This window comes from Clinocottus analis, unplaced genomic scaffold (assembly GCF_023055335.1).
Source record: "Clinocottus analis isolate CAN_PGR_092001 unplaced genomic scaffold, fCliAna1.0.p SCAF_6, whole genome shotgun sequence".
NCBI classification, from domain to species: Eukaryota; Metazoa; Chordata; class Actinopteri; order Perciformes; family Cottidae; genus Clinocottus; species Clinocottus analis.
Window position 1 is genome coordinate 17,469,510 of NW_027176218.1, and position 21,308 is coordinate 17,490,817.

At 39.9% G+C, this 21,308-nt stretch overlaps 1 protein-coding gene across 1 annotated transcript in view; it reads right to left on the bottom strand.

Moving 5' to 3' along the window:
• Nucleotides 1-21,308, bottom strand: part of cdh13 (cadherin 13, H-cadherin (heart)) — a 314,444-nt gene that overhangs the window by 150,953 nt on the left and 142,183 nt on the right. The window contains exon 7 of the mRNA XM_068603602.1: nucleotides 7,239-7,383. Within this exon, the coding sequence (XP_068459703.1) occupies nucleotides 7,239-7,383 (145 nt within the window). The remainder of the gene's footprint in view (nucleotides 1-7,238; nucleotides 7,384-21,308) is intronic.

The window sequence follows — 21,308 nt, forward strand, 5'->3', positions numbered from 1 at the left end:
TTTGCGACAACATAACACACACACCAACTCCTCCCTCTTTTTTAAATTGTTTTTTACTATTATTTATGTATTTTATCTGTTATGTTTATGTGGACAGTTTAATCATTTTATACAGACTATGTCTAAAATACTTTTCACTAAATAATCTATTTGGCTTCTTGTTTTGCAATCATTGTTTGTTCTTAAAAATATGAAAATATACAAATCTAAATCTGGGGGCGTATACAAGCATGTTTGATGACCACACCAATGTATACCGATGAACGTAAGTGCCTCTGTTTACTATTGTATACACATAAATAAAGAATATTAAACACAAACACTGTTAATAAGTGACATTTGGTTTAAATGATGAAGTGTAATTGTAAAAGAAATAACATACTTAAGTGTAAGGGACATAAGATTATTGCATACCATGTAACAGCTTTACAAAAAAGCTTTTCAAATGTACGTTGGGGGGATTATCCACTTTAAATTCTTTAAATCAGCGTTCCCCAGCAGTCTGTTCTGACTGTATTTTCTAGTTTTATATTTTACCTCTGCTGCCTCTCTGGCCCATCACTCAGAAGAAGGAGGGCCTAATTCCGTACCAATTATCCACCTTAAATTCTTTAAATCAGCGGTCTCCAACCCCCGGGTCGGTTGGTACCGGGCCGCACAGAAAGAATGTATGAATTTAAAAAATAAATAAAGAAATAATATTTTGAAGAAATAAGTCGGAAAAATGTTTTATTTTGAAAAGGGACTGGATAGATTCATCTTTGCGTCTGAGTCTCTTGACACACAATATCCCAAAAACAAAACTTAAAAGTCTGCTTTAACTGCTATTTTAGTCTAAAATCAAGGCAGAATATCCTGAAATTGCCAAAAAGCAAGAAAACTCTGCTTCCATTTCAAACATCCTGTCTTCGTGAAGCGGATTTTAGATAAGCAGTAGACCAGACATGAAGGTTTAAGTTAAGCAGTACACTGGACATAAAGGTCTATGTTACGGAGTAGACCGGATATAAAGTCCACACGTTGAGTGTCTCTAATCACCCTGACCCGGCTCCGTGCATAGAAACCAGCTCAGGGCTCCCACTAATTCGGCTGAATGTTGAGTTTTATGCACATTTACAATTGCTTCATGCTGGTGGTATCTTTTTATTATGTCCTATTTATTACGTCTTATTTATTGCCCACACCGTGAAGGCGCAAAAAAGATTAGGGACCGCTGCTTTACATAGCAGTCAAACCAGACGGGGTCATTTTTGACCCCAGAAGACAACAGGTGTGATTATTAGGTGCCAGAACAGTAGGTGGCGCAACGGCCATAGAGTCAACCTGCACGTCAACGTTCACTGATATCTCCCTGCAGGAATTCACCGCCATCTGCGTGTCCTTATACTCCGTCAGATGGGTTTTATAAATGCTCATACTTGCAGACCTCTTTAGCCAAACGTTTTTCAACGGGATCCATTGTTTGTGTTTCTGCCATTACTTTTAAAAACAGCGGTATTATGCTTTGAAACCGGGAATGCGAGACTCAGAAAGGACGTGGTTAGCAGACCAATCGCAGTCTTGCGGGCTGCGAATGGCTCGCATAGCTTTGACGGATAGTCAGAAATTTTGGGTGATGCACGCAAGCACGCAAAATGACTGATTTGACTACGCAAGGGTGTCCATGCGTGTCTTCGTGCTTGCGTCTCTGCGTAAAACCCGAGTATAAATCAGCCTTTAGAGGGAACACATGTTGGGACCGATTTACAAGTGCATTATTGTACAAACAAATTAAATGTTTGTTTTAAACATCTGAGGTCGGCAGCTGCAACAGAAAAAATATGTTTCTTGAAATATGTTCAGTAGCTATATAGCTCAGCATCTGTGGTTGACTGTGACATATATTTTATATCACATTTAAGGTTCGTGCTCTTCCTCTTTCATCATCAAACATCAGTTTAAAATGTTTACTAAAAAGCAAAATTATGTGAGCAAAAAAAAATTGTTTGTTGTCAAAAAAATACTACTATCAGCAGTGAGTGAGGAGTAAGAAGGCAGTCAATAGGAGCCACCAGAGGTCCATGGCCCTCTAGCCATATATGGTTGCCCAAAATAGTATGCAGTTTACTGCAGTAAAAGTGAGATTAGCTGTGGATAGACACAGAAGTGCACACTCACACATGCACACCTGTGAGCGATCACATGATTCTCCTGCTTCATCCTTCAGAAAATTGTGTTGAAATAAAATTCAAATTCAAACACTGATGTCATTGCAAGTTCAATCTGAACTTGGTGTGAATAACTTAACTTAACATCCCCAGGTGAAGTGGGGCAAAAGCAAGTCAGTCAATATCAACAGTTGTGAAAAAGTTGGTAGACAGGGAAAATATGGAGAAAGTAGCCAAACAGCAAATATGGGGGAGTAGGATGGTGTGTATGCAAAGCCCGAGGGAATGCAGGGCATGAAGGGGAAAGAGAATGAGAGAGATGACAAGCAATGGAGGAAAAAAAAAAAGAGTGGAGGAGTAAACAGAGGATGGAGAGGGCATGCCAAGAGACTCAGGCTTTGGCTGTCTTTGTTATCAGTTTGCACAGAAATGTCAGAGCACTGTGACGTCCCCCTGCAGAGCTTCCCCCGCTGCCCAACTGCTACTGTGTTGCACACACACCATGTCGCCACGAATCACACATAAATGCCCACATACATAGACAAACTGCAAAGAGCTCATATACACATGGACACACACACACACACACATATATGGACATGCATTAACATACAGCATACTGTAACTTCATATACATATATGCATTTTTTACTTTGCCGGGTAAAATGTTTGAAAGAAGAGCCAGAGGTTGTTTTCCAACACAAAAAAGTACTGCAACCAACCAAAGATATACTTTTTTTTGCATAAGAATACAAATACTCATACAGCATCATGAATGCAGAAATGATAGTATTTATTAATACACTGTGTTGTGGTAAAAGGCATGTCAAAGGTGCAATACATGTGGCCCCTAGAGATGAGAGTATTCAGACACTACACCAGTCTAGCCGTGTGGTAATAAAAGGAACTTGAACTACAACAGTTTTTGACAAAATGCATTACATACAGGGATTTGTAAAAACAAAAACAAAAGTTGTGTTTCTTTTCCTCGGGCGGTTTGAAGAGGAGCTTTTGTTTTCTTCTGGTGTGCAAACCTTATAGGTTTCACTCTTTTGCAAAGCCGCCAGCTGTTCTCAGAAACACACAAAAACGGTTCTAAAACAAAAAGACATACTGTACACTACCTGCTCAGCACCAAACAGCAGAGAGACAGTTCGTGACTAGCTGGTGAACATCAGTGGAGCATATCTCAGCTAAAGAGGCAAAAACATTCCCTCGGGAGTTGGTGGAGAGCAACACAGGACGACACAGCTAAAGAGAGTGGACGGTAGACTCACATTCGTCAGATGGATACAAAAAATTTCAAAAGAAAAAACAAGAAATGATAAGGTTATGTCACTGCTCAGTGTGAATAAGCAACTTCTCCATATCAACTAAAAAAGGCAAGTGAGAAAAGTTGTTATGAGAAGATGTACTGATGTCATAAATAACTACAACAACCATGAACTTCACCGACATTAACAAGGATGGGGAGATGTCTGACTCGCTTCCTTCATCAATCCAAACAATCCTTTCAAAATCTACGACTACCAACCAGCAAACCTATGGGGAACTGACAGGTTGTTAAATGTAATTTGAATGATTGACAGAGAGACAGACAGATCATTGAAGCCGAGCTGACATGTTGGCTAAGTAAACCGTTCAGTGCCAAGAGTTGCGGGCATATGCAAGAAACACATCTTTCGAGCTGCACGCTTCATCTTAACTCTGAGCTCAATCAGAGCTGGCATCCATGACAACTAAAGTACCACGAGGATGTCATATCACAACATACTGAGAATACATCCAAACTTCACTTCACTATGTTTAGCTTGCTTTGGTTTATTCAACCGGGCCATAATCCACCAAGGAAATAACACCTTGCAGGGAGCACAGGGTTGTGAAAGCATTTGCAGAGCATATTTGAGACCTATTAAAAAAATAAAGAACACAGCATCAAATAATTGCAAATAAAACCAAATTCAATTGTATAGCATCAAGCAAAAAGGTCTGTGGCAGATGATATCAGATAACCCAATCATGTAAAATTAATATTTTTTGAATGTATTGGTGCTGAGCGGGCAGAACTCAGAGTTAACTTGTCTGCTAAACAGAGTTTGAGCTAAAAGCTACGATGATGATTCAGGTGTTTTGTGAGGTCTGGCCCTCAATAAGAGCTTTTCCTGCTGGGAATTACATGACTCTAATTCGCTCCCAGTGGGCTCATTTTCTATGTAAGCATGTTGACGTTGCATGTGCAGCCGACTGCGAATGTGCCAGCAAGGCAAAATGTAGACAATTATAGTAAAAGCACAAACACACTGCATAGGTCAGGAACCAGAAGAGTTGAATAAATCACTTGTGTATTTGTTCCGTGACAATTGGATTCCACCATTTAATCCCTCTTAGTTAAGGACCAAAACAAATGAAATGCACTGTTAGTTTAACTGCATTATTTTAACAAGATGCAATTGTGTGAGTGTGTCAGCCTATTATATTGGTCTGCATAGCCGCTAATGGCAAGTTGCTCGCTAACCTAATGCATACCATCGCATAAGCAATGTCTGTATTAGAAATCCATAACACAAGTTCAGCGTGAAGTTGACAACTGCTCAAAACGTCTATGGGAAGCTGTGTGTGTGTGTGTGTGTGTGTGTGTGTGTGTGTGTGTCTTTCCTCTGCCAGCCTGTTGACTGATCCCTCTTATCTGTGAAGCTCTGTTGCTGATTAAGGTTTTTGTCTGTTGGCTTTTTGTGCTAATGATGTGAGAACAAACGGGGAGAACCATCACAGAGTCGGCAGTGCATAGCTTTTTTGTTTTTTTTTATTTCACTCTTGTTTTACTGTCTGCTTTCAACCTCCAACCATCTAGGATCCCTGTGCGAGATATTTCTCCAAACAATCTGTGCGCTGCAACATGTTTGCCCTTAAGAGACTTGACAGGTAGCCCTACGGCGACCTTTTTTGTCACTGAATCAGTGGAAGCCAATTCAAGGTGAACAGCAGGAGTAAACAGGGAGAAGCCACGGAGTTTTGCTAATTTCATCATTAGCGCCGTGTGGTAAGACTGTGGCAGCTGGAAACATTGTGGGACTTAAAGAAATACTTTTCAGTGGTTGTGGTAGATAAAGGCCTCTACCGTGACGAATAAACGACACAAAAATGAAAAATACTCCGCTGCAAATATTTTGCCCCAAAACTATGTCTCCTGTGTAAGCTTTTATTGTGAAGGGTAAGAAGAGATGTGGTCTACGCTGCCTTTCTCAAGGTTGAAAGGAGTAATGAAGTTTGCGATATCGGTGTAGACTAAGGAGCGTCCATGGTTTTTACAATATAGTTTATGTTTTGAATATATCTGTTTCACACAACCGGATTTTGTTGATGCCTCTCAGTTCAGAAAAATTGAAAAAAAGACATTGCTTTTTCATCATGTCATATTGGTGTTCTATGTAAAAGTACTCAAGACATAAAAACGGCTAAAATATATTGATTTATCAACTATCGCTTTCTTTCTTCTAAAAGCATTTCAGTCTGTTATAAATTTACAGAGCAGGTCAAACTCACAGCATTGCCAGTTAATAACCAAATGAGAGTGCGGTAGGTTCAGAAATGTAAATCCAGATCTATTGTCTGGTGTATGGACGCATTCAGCAATAAGAGCCAAAGGGAACCTAGCAGAGAAAACCTGGCAGTAAGCAACGGATGTGACCGCCTCCCCAATTTTCACCCAGGCATCATATCATATAACCAGTGGGTCATGAAAGACAGTAATTCAAAGCACAGTTCCGTAGAAAGAACACAAAATAATCTTCCTTAATTAATGTAAACCTGCTTTAATAACTGACAGGCATGCACACACAATAAGCTGGTATAAAGGTTTCAGTAGGTGAGCAAAGCAAGAACTTTCCTGAAATAGAAACGCTGTACATTCAGGCAGGAATGATGAATATTTTAGCCCAGTGAGGGCACAACTGTCACCATGATAGCAACAGTGATAGCAGTGACAACAGCTCAGAGAGCCAAGAAAAGAAGCTACTGTGACAAAGTGACAAAGGCATCTAAGAGAATGTTGACATTCACAGAAGAAACCAAAGGTGAAGAGTCTTCTCAAATGCTCTGCCAGCTTTGCCTCAAAATGATTAATTCTTAGACACCTGACCATGAGATGAGGAGGGAAGCACACAGCCTCATACTGGTCCATAAAGGTACAATCTGTCTCTACATATCAATCATTCAAACCAGATATCTCTAGTTGTTTGTGACACAGTGCAGGGAAGGGAAAGAGAGAAGAGAAGGAAATGAACATATTCGGTGTAAATTCAAAATGTGTTTAATTTTGTAAGCTGTATGAGAAGTCTCAGTAAAAAATAAAGAAGAAATGTGTTGCTTTCAGCCCCCTCACGGCAATATACATTGTGAAAAACTTTTGAGGAAATGTCTTCATTTCCAAAAGGTATAAAATGTTTTGGTTGACGCAGCCTTTAAATGTAGACCCTCTTCAGCAACTCAACAAGTGAACGAGTGATTGAGTGATTGAGTGAGAGTAAGCTAGGATGAAGAGAGTGAGAACAAATCTGTGAATCTGAAGAATACAAATGTAGTTCCCGATGGATTACTTTCTGAAGTGCAAATCAACAGAACCACACCTCCTCACAAACCTGCAGAGAGGTGCCGGATTCTGATTGGATGAAGACCAAAGCATGCTTCATCCTCTGGGCCCTGTCTGTGTCTCTGCCTGGTCGCTGACCACATACTTGATATAACACATCATTTAAGCGAGAGACTGGCAGTGGCAACACACACAAAGAACGGGCCGCACATCCTGCTGATTGGCCGGGGGTAATTATTGCGTTATGTGTCTTTGAGATAAAACGTTGTCACATTTAATAAGTATTTGCTGACACGGGAAATGTTTGTGTTTTCTTTTGTTCCGTCGTGAAGTGATTTCATTTTCAAGGCATGTGCATTTGACTCCATCGCTACAACACACAGAGGCGAAGATCAGAGTCGTCTCAAGTGTCGCAGTCATAGTGTGTGTGATATTGCTGTCCAAGTCAATCCAATAAAAGCCTGTTTCTCTCCAGAGTCCTTCAGTTTAACAATGTCACCTACCTGTAGGGGATCCCTCGAGCACCTCTCCAGTGTAGCTCGTCTCTTTGAAGATGGGCCGGTTGTCATTTTGGTCGATGACAGTGATCACTAGTATGGCGGGTCCCTCAACGACTTTTCCAATCAAGTCTGTTGTTGAAACTTCCAGCTGTGTGGATACAAAGATAAAAATAGTTCATTTTCAGAGATGAAGATGGTGTTCTGGGTGTAACTATTATTTACAGCAATTTTCATAAAACTGTAGCTGGGACACGTTGTGAATCTGTGCTGTTCTGCTTCCTGCTACATTGTTTTCCTTAATGAAAATACAGCCACAGTTAAAAATAGATAAAATGGTCTCAACAAACATCACTGTAATGTATCGCGTCTCCCTCTACAAAGGACAATAACAATTAAAAGCTGAATTTTCAACTTAAAACAGATTGTTGCAATTATGTTATCTTTGCTGCAGGTGGTGGGCAATTTCCCTGGATTGAAATGATTTCCTTATTTGTTCCTTTATGGGTGTCAAGTGTCTGAGCATTTAGTATATAGACCTTAACTAGGCTAGTTTTAATACTGGCCATGCAATAAGTCAACCTCATACATCCATGCAAAGTTTCACTGCATTTGGTTTGTTTATTTTCTTTGACAATTTCACACATTTCCTCCAAACTTTATCTAATCGTGCTCTTGCATATACATAAGACTCTCTACACTTTCTTTACAGGCACGTAAAGATATACAGATAAAACCTGTGAGTCAAGGCGGTTAGGATTACTGATCCCCCTCATCTCCTCCTCCTCCTCTTCCTCCTCCTCGTCCTCCTCTCTACCTCCATCGACCCACATCCCATATTTATGCATTCGGCTTCTCCCTACTCTGCAGTTTTGCTCGTCATACCCCCGGTTTACCTCCGGGACCTTGCCAGTTCAACAGAGTACAGTCAAACATACGCACAATATCAATTCAACAAACAAGCAGCTTTCAATCCAGAGTGGGGCAACCTTGCTCTGTTTAGTCAATCTAAATATACACTGAGCCCGGCCTGCTAAATAGTTAGTTAAGATCACTGTGTAGTTTAAAAATATAGAGATAAAATATGCTCTCTGTATCAACTAACTCTAACCAACTGTATTGTTGTGCAATTATGTATATTAATAGTAATTCTGGTCCTGTGCTGGAACAGTTTTAGGTTCAGCACAACTTCAGCAGATACATCTCTTTTGAACTCCTTGTCCAAGCTCTAGCGTTCACGATGCATAACAATGGTTAGAATAAAAACAACTCGGCTTCAGGTGAAAGTGTAGCTCTTTTTTAAATATTACTTGGAGTATGTATACATAACATATGAATTATAAAATTGAGCTAAAACATTTTTCCAAGTTGTACCTTTCCCCCTCATCCAACATATTGTACACACACGTAATGCCTCCTTGGGAACCCAAGAATAATCTACCGTAAAAAACACAACCATCGTTGCAAAATGTTCACCTCATTCTTCTCAAAGCATTATTAGTTCTGTAATACATGTTATCTGTACAAAAATAAAACTGATTATTATTATTATTATTATTATTATTATTATTATTATTATTATTATTATTATTATTTTTCTGTCTGCGCACATTAGCCAATCTCTGTCTGCTGCGTCTCTCTCCTTCACAAAAAGTAGAAGAATGAGGGTTAAGGTGTTACATGTAGTTTTATTAAGAAGTAACACCATCAAATCAAGAGGGATGGCTTTGTGTGAATTGCATACAAAAATAAACCATCGTTGAGATGACTTTCTGGCTTTATCTCTTTTATTAAGTCTTTTCTGTTGACTGTAATTATACAAATGAGTGTCTCAGTTAAGAATGTGGTAATGGTTTTGAGACGCTTTAACTAGCATATTAGGGAACAGTGAATAAATGGAGGCTACAGACTGGGGAAAAAATAACAAACCCATAAAATGCAGACTAAAACAGACCTCAAAATGCTTATGACTGGACACATAACTGCCTGTATGTTGCCAAGACTAAGTGTCTCAAGATTGAGATCACTTTCAATATCATCTGGGCATGTGTGCTACTAGAACTCCTCTCAGCAGATGAAGCTGTGCACCCTATGAAGTCAGTGATCTGTATCCTATAAAGACACCATATGTAAAGACATTACCTCAACTCCAATCCTAATCTGTGGCTAAAGAGATCACTTCCCTTCCTTTATTAGCGCTGAAGCAGGGCTGGAGAGATTCATCAGAGAAAGAGAGAGTGAGCGAGAGAGGTTCTTCCTTTATCTGTGCCATCGCATCACTGGCCTTTCCTCTTCTTATCAGTAATGCATGACATCACGCAACCTCTCTATCACAGGGCTGGGTCATCTCAATGCTCTCCGTCTATCTTGCTCCTTTGTCTTGCCCTTTCTTTTCTCCTCCTATCAGTGCGTTACCATGAAGCCTGGAGCGTATAGCGTAATGCCAGTAATGGCACACATGCAGCTGAACTAAGTGTTTCAGGTGTTAGGAGCCTAATAGTTTCATATATCATCTCGTCCCCCTCTCTCTCTGCCTTAAGAATATACTGCAGGTGGCTATTCATGAGAGGGACCATTTCCCCCTCTGTCTCCATCTTGCAGAACTGCTGACTCTCAACGAATGGTGCTCTCAACCCAACACGTATTTCCATCCGATCCCTGGTTCTCACACACACACACACACACAAACACACACACACACACACGCAGACACTCGCTTAATAAGGGGAAAACAAGCGTACAAGGATCTGCATTGCAAAAGAATGACAGCAAACACATGTACACATGACTTCCCTCACTCGGACTGACACAAACACATTAATATATGCACCAGAGCTGCCAACTTTTCCAAAAACCTTGCCGTGAGATTTTGTCGACGGGGGAGGGGGAGTTGCGACGACACTTGACAGCCCCGATACCTTAGTCTCTCTACTCCTCCTCAGTTTCTCCCACGACAGTGTATGTTTGGGGTAAATAGGATGTATATGCAGCGAGATATTGCTTGTGTGGCGTGTGAAAACATGAAAAAGCGCGTGTCACACAGCAAAACCGTGAGAGTTGGTGGCTAGCTCTGTATGCACACAGTCTAGCTTTTTTTCTTCTCAGCACGTCTGAGCTTTAATGAGAACATTGACTGTGAGGTGCCGAGCATCAGATCATTTGAATGGGGGAATCACACCAGCAACACAGCAATAACCTGTTTGGCAGATGGAGGGAATACATAATCAAACACATATCGTCTCGCGGCAAAGAAAATGAGGGAGATCTTTCGAACAAAGCTAGCAGTGAACAGCTTTGGATTTACATGATTTCAACTGGGGTTTGAGTGTGAATGCACATGCACCACATGTGCATTAACTACAAAGTCACATGGATGGAAAAGCATCGTTTGCAGATGGCTTTCCTTTAAATGTGAGTTATTGTCAAAGTCTGTCAAAGTCTTTGAAAGAAAAAAGGATTTCACAGTCAATGAAAGTGCAAGTTCTGCCTGTGAACCTTTAACCATTCGCCGTTAGCGACAGGTGCTGAGGTAGCACATCAGGTTGCACGCCAGTCACAACACGGCGAGTGCAAACATAACGGTGAAGTTGGACCCAGAACCGTTCTGTGGGTTTTCCAGCTGCTACAAGAGCAACGGAGAGCGAGTTGATAGATGGCATGTCAGCGTTGCTCCAACATTATAGAGTATCTAAATGCTAACAGACTTTTGAATCGACGGCATCAGCCGGATGTATAGATTATAGGGAAAAGTCATTCAAAACTGAGCCCATCTCAGGGTTTTTTGGGGGGAGGTGTTGTCCTGTGCCAATGTAAGGTCCCGGGATGTCGTATGTGTACAGATTGTAAAGCCCTTTGAAGCAAATTTGTGATTTTGGGCGAAACAAAATACATTTAATTGAACTGAATCTGCTGATTACTGTTGCTGTCAAGCAAGCTTTTAGTACACATAGGCTATTCTTTGTGCTTTACATACATTAAACAAATAGGGACATTTAAATAAAAACACATAATTAAGATAAGTCATATAGTTAAAACATACCAATTGAAAGAAAAAGGCATGCAAAGAGAAATGTTATATAAAAACTGCTACACTAAGTGCACACTTAAGATATTTTGGCAGTTTGTTCCATGTACGTTGGCATTCAGCCAAGGTGGAATAAATTGAAACACTCCCCTTAATCCAAATGTTTTATTTTATATCATTCTATTTGTCTACTATTTGTGTCGCATAAGAAATGCTTTTCTGTTTCATAGACAGTTGTGACACGCTACCTTTTGGGAAAGTGTTTGTTCAGTGTTCCTTCTAGTGAAATGCACACATGTTTAGAATGTGCCTCACTTTTATAATGAACATAGTTTCCCAAAGTCACTAATGGGCAAAATGTTAACTCATTCCATGGCAGAAGGATTATGGCTGTATTTGAAACAAGCACTATGTTTAAAGTATGCATTCAAATTGTCAGCGCTCAGTCTGAGTGACAAAGAGTGTGCAGTCACTTCTGTCAATGTGAAAGTAACTTGTGTTATATTTTACTGGCAGATGTACATTCTAGTTTCCTTCAGGTTGATAACGATAAAAAGTGAGGACATTTTTACATTACATTTTTTATCATAAAATATAGTTAGATAGTAATATTAGGTCTCCTCCTTCTCCTCGAGAAATAGCATGACTTTTTAAATGTATGCTTTTGCTAGGGATACAAATCATGGCTTGTTGTCAGTATGTTCAAATATATGTATGGACAGAACGGTGCTGTGAAAGTAAATCCTATAAAAGAAACAAGCAGAGGTGCAAATCAGAGTTGTAGCAAATTCTAAACACAGATTGGAGTTGGGAGTAAAACTCGACACCATAGTCGCAAAATTAAGTATTGCTCAGAATTGTGTGGTTTGTTTGGTGTTTCTTACCTTGATGTACCTTGCGGAGTAATAATTAGTTTTTTACGACATACCTTGACAGAATATAAAACTGTTATTTCCAAACCGTGTCTCTTATCGATTTTACTGTTGATTAAACCAGGATTAATTCAATTATTGTGAAGTCCAAAATCAAAATGTATGATAGATGTAACCATTTCCAAAATTCACATCATGTTTTTATCTCAGGAAGTATCCCTTTTCAATCAATATACTATACTATACTAATAATTGCCGTTTAGCCTTTCAAAAACCTTTCATCATGCTCCACTAATCGTTGAACTTCTCCATCTGCAGGTGCCTGCTGTCCTCTAATCGCTCTTTTTGTACTTGTGCTACTCATAATTCTAAATTGTCTCTGTTGGTTGGAAGCGTCTGTAAATTCTCCCCTATGCACACTTCTTCTCTTCTCGGAGATGTTTGCATAATTGAAGGCTGCATTGGATATGTGGATATTATTTTGTCTGTGCATACAGTACATGTTAACATGTGGTAATATATGGAATATGTTCTTTTGAGATTCAATTAGTCTCCAGCATAGCAGCGATACTGCACTTTCACACACCATCTTCATCAGTCACTTCTACTTCTGGGGAACTGACAACATCAAGGAATCCATAACATATGCATTTCATACTTGTGTGGATGCTTGAAATTGTATTAATTCTAGCTTATTGATGCTATGCAGAAAGAATGACTCATTACATCCCAAAAAACTACCAATCATAAATTAATGAATCATGAAGTCATCGTGAAAAAAAAAATTAGGACCTATTTTTGCAAAAGAATGCAGTGATTTCATTTAGGGGGTAAATTATGTGTTAAATAATTGGGAGAATTGGTGTAAACAGGCCCTGCTGGAGCCGGATCAGCAGCAGACAGCCACAGCAGAGATGATAAACTCTGTGTTTATTGGTTGACCTGCCTCCACCTTAAAAGTGTAGATCTGTGACAACAATCCATCTTGTCTGTTAGCATCACAGGTCTTAGTAAACGCTCTCCTCTCACTTTCCTTCTTGCTCTGAGACTGTCAGAGAAGCTTAAGCAGGGCTTTTTGTTCTGAGCCGATAGAATTATCACACAGTGACTGTGACACTTCTTATGGTGGAGAGGTCACAGTATTGTTCTAAAAAAAGGCAGCTCATTATTCAAGTGTTGCTCGGATATTAACTCCTCATAAATACATTATGGTCAATGTTATCCGAATGGATGCGACCCTGTAAATATATTCTATTTGGTGTAACTACAAATAGATTTTCTCAACCATGTGAGGCTTCTAATTCATAGGTGTTATTTACGTGTATACAACCAGACCTATTATATTATGTAATTTTCTTTTATAAAATGACAACCATGGTGTAAAAGGACTCTATCATTTTCAGGCATGAAATGATTCAGAGCTCTTCTTATTCAACACATGGACTGGGGGAATTCATGCGATCCCTTGTGTAAATTTGTCAGAGACACATATGCATGCTGACACAGGCACACACTGAGAAGGAAGTGCAATTGTAACTTTTCAAGGGGGAATAAGAGTGCTACACTTTACACTGACATCATTCGGCTTGTTTCAATGTAAATGTACGATAGAACCAAATATTACATTTCCTTCCTCCGAACTTTCCTTCTCCCTGTCCTCCTCTGTCTCCAAGGAGACCTCCAAACTTTGAGTCCTGAAAGGCCTTTGTGCAGAGATGAGAAGTTAGGTTGATTACAGGGGCGGGATATAGGCAGAGGTGTGAGCTGAAGCCCAAGTCAATTGGGCGTTTGGCTTATTGTAACAGAAGCAGAGGAAAAGGTAGATGAGCTGAGAAGGCTTTATCACTGCTTTAAACGCCCGACGAGAGTAAAAGGGGAAGTGGTGAAAAGAGGCCGAGTCATGCATATGGAACCATCTCCGTTGCCTTCCACTGCCATCGCCTCATTTCACATTCACTCAGCATTCAGCTCCTCCTGAGCCATTCAAGTATCCCTCCCTTTACCGGGGCGATGCATTCAAAGGGGCTCTGCCTGCCTGTCGTTTTCTTAAGATCCCAGTGAAACGGCTCTGCAGTAGCTCCAAGGTGAATAATTCCCAGAACCTTCTAAACACTCCTGTGGCTCAGCCTTTATCAGCAGGCTGCCCTCCACCCCGCAGAACCATGTCCCTGCCCTAACACAAATCAGACAGTCCCCTAGGAAGGAGGGGTTTCTCTCCTTCAAACTCTCCTCAATGCCCTCCCATGGACAAAGCAAGGGAGGCATAATCTGATCACTGTGAAACTTGCTGATCTGCTTTTACTGCGGAGGGATTTGGCAGCTCAATTTGGAATACCTCATATGAGAAGAACCTGAAAATGGGTAAGTGGCATCAAAGGACAGGAAGCTTGCAGTGCCACTGGCCGTTGGATCTAAAACACTCACTATGAAATACAGTATTTGCTTTAGGAAACAGCATATTGCATTGTGTTTCTTATATTTTTATTTTGCTAACTCGACAAAGACACAAATCACAGGGAGACAGCTTAATTGTATTATGTAGCACCCCAGTCTGTATAAGAAAAACCCTTTTTTTTCAATTTCAATACACCTTCTATAGTACAGTGAGATGTGATAACAACAAAGGGAATTTGTTTTTCTCTCAGCCTCCCAAAAGAATTTCACTTTTTCCTCTATTCCTCTCAAAGCATAGACCTCAAGGCATCAGCCTCCCTTAGAAACATCCTCAGGGATATGAGGTTGTTAATTCACCGGTCCTGTACACATCTGCTGAGTCTACCTTCAAAAGCTTGAATCATTCTATACCAATGAAATTAAGCCGTGGAAGGAGGCTGTCAAGAAGGAATCACTGCTGCCAAGTGTGTTTCATGCTCTCACCATAGCTCACTGGAAAACACTTGACTACCAACGGGGGCTGAGTGAGAGTTTTTCTGCTGAAGAGCAAAACCACAACTTTGTGGAATCAAAGCTAAAGCAGATGAACCAAAAACTCCACATCCTCCCCAATTATAGGATTAGGGCTTCACCAGAACAGTGTTAGCCTCGGAGCTGCGTCTGTCTCAGGACAGAATGTTGTTCTGTGGGTTAGTTGGTCCAGACTGAAATATCCCAACAACTCCAAGATGGATTGCGATGAAATGTTGGACAGCCACTTGTTGTTCCCAGGGGATGAAGCCTACGGACTTACATGAGCCTCTAACTCCTTCTGCAGAACCACCATAAGGTTGACATTTGGGGTTTTTAATGAAACATCTCCACAACTATTGGATGGATCCCTATGGAATTTGAAACAGATATCCAAGATGCACTCAGGGAAGAAACTACTATTACTTTGGGGATCCTATGACTTTACACAGAGCCAGCAGTAGGTGAAAGTTTACACTTATTAAGATCTACTGTACCAGACGAACTGGAACGAAAAATTGCAGAGATATTCATGTTCCTAGATAATGTATCGTGATGACTTTGTTGATCCACTGACCTTCTCTCTCGCACCACTAGCTGCTTGACATCTGTGGTTTGGAGTGAAATTTCTTGATAACTATTGGATGGATTGTCATGGAATTTGCCACAGACGTTGATGTCCCCCACACACTGAATTGTAATAACTTTTGTAATACCTTAACTTTTAATCAGGGCAACATTTAAATGTGCCAGAAAATTAGTTGTTTTTATCAAAACACTGCAAAACTAATAATATTTTCATATCCATTCAATAAAATAATTATAGGATTTATTGCAGTGCTGTTGTATTGGACTGCATTGGTTTTAGGTAGATATAATAAGTGTGTTACGACAAATGTATTTCCAAAACCATGTGAGGCTTAAGTTCTATCATGTCCCAGCAAAAAAGAGGTATGCACATTATAGTTGAACGCTAAAACATGGCTGTAGTCTAAAATACATGAAATGATGATCCAAATGTCGACAACCACCGAAAAAACCTGACAAAACCTGACTTGACCCTGCTATCACTCCCAAATTGACTGACATGACTTGTAATACATATATGTTAGGGATTTAATGGTGCATGTATTTGTCCCACATTGTTTGATATAGAATGTGACCCTCCCTCCCCAATGCCCAAATCTTTATCATATTAGTAATATATTGTCGATGACAATAACACCTCAAGTACTCGCTGGTTGCTAAAACATAAATCTGGCACATCCTACACTCAAAACGTTGCATTAATGGATTTTTTTTTTTATTGAAAATGAATCCTCAGCTAGGCTGTTTGTGTAATCAATGTGTGAGCAACCTGTTCTCAATCTTTGTAGTGATAAAGACAGTGTTATTCCTTTTAGAAGCTTTATTAACTGTCATTATCAGCATGAACATTTCAGAAGCCATACATTTTCTCTGGAAACAATAGTTTAACGTGCTCTTCAACAAACAGAACTGTTCTTGGAAGACTGGATTGTGTTGCATGTGGAGTTCTTTTTTCTGTCTCTTATCCCAGATTTCACTGATGTAAAATGTTCCTCATTACATCAAAATAAAAGAAGCCCTTGGAATGCCAAAGAAGATATAAATAGGTTGTCTTTGGAGGGAGAGCGATTGAACAAAAGATGGAAGGTAAGAAGGAGTGGGGGAGTTAAAAGCATAGAGCAGATAGAAAATGATAGAAAAGATCTTCCATTCAGCTGGCCGTCTGGCAAGATAAAAAATAATCCAGCTTCAGAAAGACGTTGAAAGAGTCACAAAGGCTCTCCCTGGAGTATCATAGGACAAAATCACCCCGTCCCAACCCCTCCCACCTCCCTATAGGCTTCTAGGTATAATTCACTCTCCTTTTGTCTGGCACTGAAGGTACTTTTGGAGGGCCAGTAGAAAACTAGGCTTACCTGTCTGCTACTGTCTTCGCTGCTTTTGTAATGTTTTATATTTGTCCTTGGAGGAGGCCTATATATGGTGCACTCAGGGAACATGATATGTCATCAACATGACAACTCGATGCAATTATAGCTCTTTACAGAATAAAAGACTGTAATATCTTTTGGAAAACAAAACGTTTAAATGAAATATAACATAAACAGTGGTGAGTGCCTACAGAAAGGTGTGTAGGGCATCAGATGAAGAAAAACATGTGGTGTGTTCAGTTCACATAGTTAACAACACTTTATTACACTGTACATTATCACATAATGATCAAGATGAGTTTTGTGTGCACCTACAGATCATTTTAAAATTAAAGACCTAGTTTCAGTAAATGTATCAATAATTACATTTTACAATATGGACATCCAGCTGAGCCTCGATCAGGATCTATTCTGGACTAAATCATCTGAAAGAAACCTGATCCTTTTCACTTACAGTACCTGTCAGTGTCTCAGCCTGCTTGCAGCTACTGACCTTTATGACAGTATTTTGCATTCTGAAAATGTAAAACTGATTTGGGTTACTGGGAGTTCTACATTGTTGGATAAAATACACAGATTTACTAAACTCAATGATTGAATCAGGTCTGCCGGGTCTGTTTTTTGTATATCTCAAATCGCAGTATGTATAAAATATGTAGGTTACAGCTTCTCACATTTAATTGAAAGTTCCATTTTTACAAAATTCATCACACCCAAACTTTTCCGTTGGGTTTTTGAGCTCGTTCCAAGTCTGTGTTCTTGCTGTAGTTCCAACAACTCCACAGAGAGATAAGTCCTTCCTAGTAAAATGATCTTGCTGATAATGTCCTATTAATTTCAGGAGTTGCATCAGGTACATTTGTATTCATATCATATCATAAATTTAAGATGTTTTTCTTAATATATTTGAATCAGGAATGAACTTCTATGACTGTCTGGTTGTGGGATGAATGTGCACCAGCTGCAATAAGGTAAATATAAGTATTGTATTTAATTCGGTGTCAGCGTGTATTAAATATTTATGGAGTCTGGGCCAAAAAGAGTATACAATAAAATAACTTTTATATTTCCCTTAGTGAAAAGGCTTAGCTTCACGATGGATCAAAGTTTACATCATATTGCAACCACACACGTCTCTCTGCAGAATGCAGTGGTATACAAGACAATATCAAAATGCAACTTTAGATGCAACTTCCTGTATTTTCAGTGAACCTTGACTTTCAGGTGACACAGGAGCGGGTGAATAATTAATGTGTTTTCATTTTTAGATGGTCTGTCTCTGCAATGACCCTGTCTCATCTTACTGTATTTACTGTTGCATTTCCCTCAGGATAGATTCTAATAATCTACTGACCCATTTCAGTCCATTTTACATCTTTTGTGGTCAATGTCAACCATTTCAGTGGAGAGTGTTTCTGTCTCCAGTCTCTACAGCTGAAAGTGGAGCTGCCCTGGAACTAAAGTAGAGTGCATTAGGGGTTGTGCCATGTGGCTCAGCAGGCGGCGGACAGGCTGAATTAGCATCGGTAAGGCCTGAGGCTGAGCAACAGGGCACTCACTGTTTAATCAGGTTATCTGGGAGTAGGGGCATAGCAGTTTGTCCACAGGGGTTTCAGGAGGCTTCTGGCCGGACAGCAGGAGAGTGACACAGCTCTTAGAGTTGATTGATCCTGACCTAAAGGAGGGCTTAAAAATAAGAAACAAATTGGAAGAAACTTTAGAGAAAAAATTCTCTGAAATGCCACCGCAAAAATAGTTTAAAAGAAAGTTCCTTTCTGCCAACGGATTTATTCAACGTTACTTACGGTTTTCCATCATTTGTCTCATATTAGCAAAGCAGGTGTTTGAAAAAAAACAAACTTTGGATGCGGAGGAAGACAGACTGTGTGTACAGTAGTGCACCTCTGACACAGAGAAGAAAGTTGCAAACATAGTTAACTAGACAATTATGCGCGTGAAATAAATTATAGGCATAATCATCGGTGTGCAACAGCGTGTGACCCTGCGGCGTGAAAGTATTGTTGCTGTATTTCTTGAAGGTAAGAGCTATTATGGGAGATAGACGTTGGTTTGCTCTGTGGGTAGGTGATGGTGGTGGTATTTGATAGTGTGTGTGTGTGTGTGTGTGTGTGTGTGTGTGTGTGTCCTTTATCTTTTGCCCACATACAGGGACTAAGTGCACATCAGGCCTGTTTTCCAGTGTGCAGGGCAGCGTATCCTGCTTTCTAAAGCCCAGGAAATTACAGTCCAGCCAAGCAGAAAACAGGAATGGGATTTGGACAACAAGCTTCACCTGTCTCAGGCCCCAGGCTCATGAAGTTACACCTACTGTAAATGAGGAAAACATTAGATTTCTCCATGAAACAGTGGTGTACGTCCATTGAAGTGTGTAGATGTGCATATGTGGAAGCTGTGGCACAGAACATGCAATTCTTATAAAAAAAATAGCTTTTTAAATGTATTGTATGCTTTTTATCCCCCAATTTCTCTGCTACCTCATTGGCCTTGTCTAACTTCCCTATGGTCCATGGTTCTTTCCTCTCTGTTCTCTTTCTCTCTGGAGGCACACCGCCGCCCTAAAACTATTCATGACTGTTTTGTTTGTAAATGGAAGAACGGTGTTCATTTAGTTCATTTAGTCAGCTGAGGAGTAATGTGAACGGTGCAATCAGTTACAGCTTTCCTACAGAAAGACATTGTTTCTGGTTGTTTATCAATTGAAATCATTTAACACACAAACATGTACCTTCAAAAATTAGATCTCATTTGTTTTTCTCTCTGCGCATGATAACACTTTTCTCGCACCCACACGGCCTTCCTTCTGGTCTTTCTTTAGTCTGGCAGCTTAAAACATGTTGTTAAAGAGGTCATGCTTCTATTTGTGTGATTAGGTCGATGTTTTCCAAGAAACAAGCAACGCAGCTCCTTCAATATTTGCCTTATTTGATTTTTAGTTTATAGCCCAGGAGCTATACAAAAGGATATTAGCATCCATAAAGATGAACATCAGGGTGAGCAATAGTATCCAAAGACATATGCATTGAGATATGCATCACCCGCAGCTACGTAAACAGACACACAACCCCAAACAATACACACAATATAGAATGTATCCACCTCAAGGGTCAAATGTTTGGTTTCACCTCCAGTCTCTTTTCCTCCACCTCAGCAACATGACGGATTAATAGACAATCCTCTCTCTCCAACACGTAAGCAGGAGTAAACCGCCACAGTGGAGCAGGTATAAGCCAAAATGACAGATAGAAAGCAAAGCGGTAAAATTTGATTAAACAACAAAACTGTGAGATTTGTGCCCTGTTTAGCAAGGTATACGGATGGAATTTTGCAAAGTTGCCAAATTAGCAAATCATGGGAATTATTTGTTCTGCATGTCTGCAAAAAGGAAAAGCCAATTTAATGCTTACACTGTTAGGAACTTATACATTTCTCTGAGAACCTGCCCTAGAATGCTTATTATTGTTGCACTTTGTGTGTGTATGCTGTGTTTGAAGAGAGAAATTGGTTTGTTGTTTTCAGACAAAAGGGGGCAACAGTGGGGCATGGATGTAAGGGGAAAGAACATTACCGGGGTCTTAGGGACTGAGGAGATGACCAGTATGATGTCAACAGACCCCGTCCCACTACTGTGTAGCATATAGACAAGGGTATTCAACTAACATGCAGCAAGGTCCAGTTATAAGAGAATTTCATCATGCAATACATCCAATATGATTTTGTGCCATATGTATTGAAGTAAGTTGTAATAGCATCTGTATGTAATCAACAACGAAATGTGAAAATAAAGAAAGAAAGTTCAATTGAATAACATCTAAACATTAGTTATTATCACATGACTGGATTATTTATGAAAAATTAGCCCTGGGCAAAGTTGAAAAAAAACTAACTGATTAATCGCATGATTTTTCTGCGATTAATTGCATTATAAGGTAACATTTAAGTTAAAACTAGTATATTGCACGCTTTTATTTTAAATTAAATGTTAACGAAATACACTCATTTGATTGGCCGTGTAGGATCACGTAAGATTATTTACAAGGCGTGCAATTGGTCGGTGTCTTTCCTGGACCGGTGAACAAGAGCCGTAAAGACTAGAAAAGCTTCACCGGTGACCGGTCAAATATAAGTGATCCATGAAAATGTAATAATTCTCAATAATTTGTTGGATTTGGGTCAAGGTCAAGAGACAACGGCGTCTGGACCCGGACTACGGCTCGCCTCTCCGTGACCCCTGCTATAGGACATAGCAGTATCAATGCACATAAATGACAACTTGACCTGGATGTGCCCGGGTCAAAGT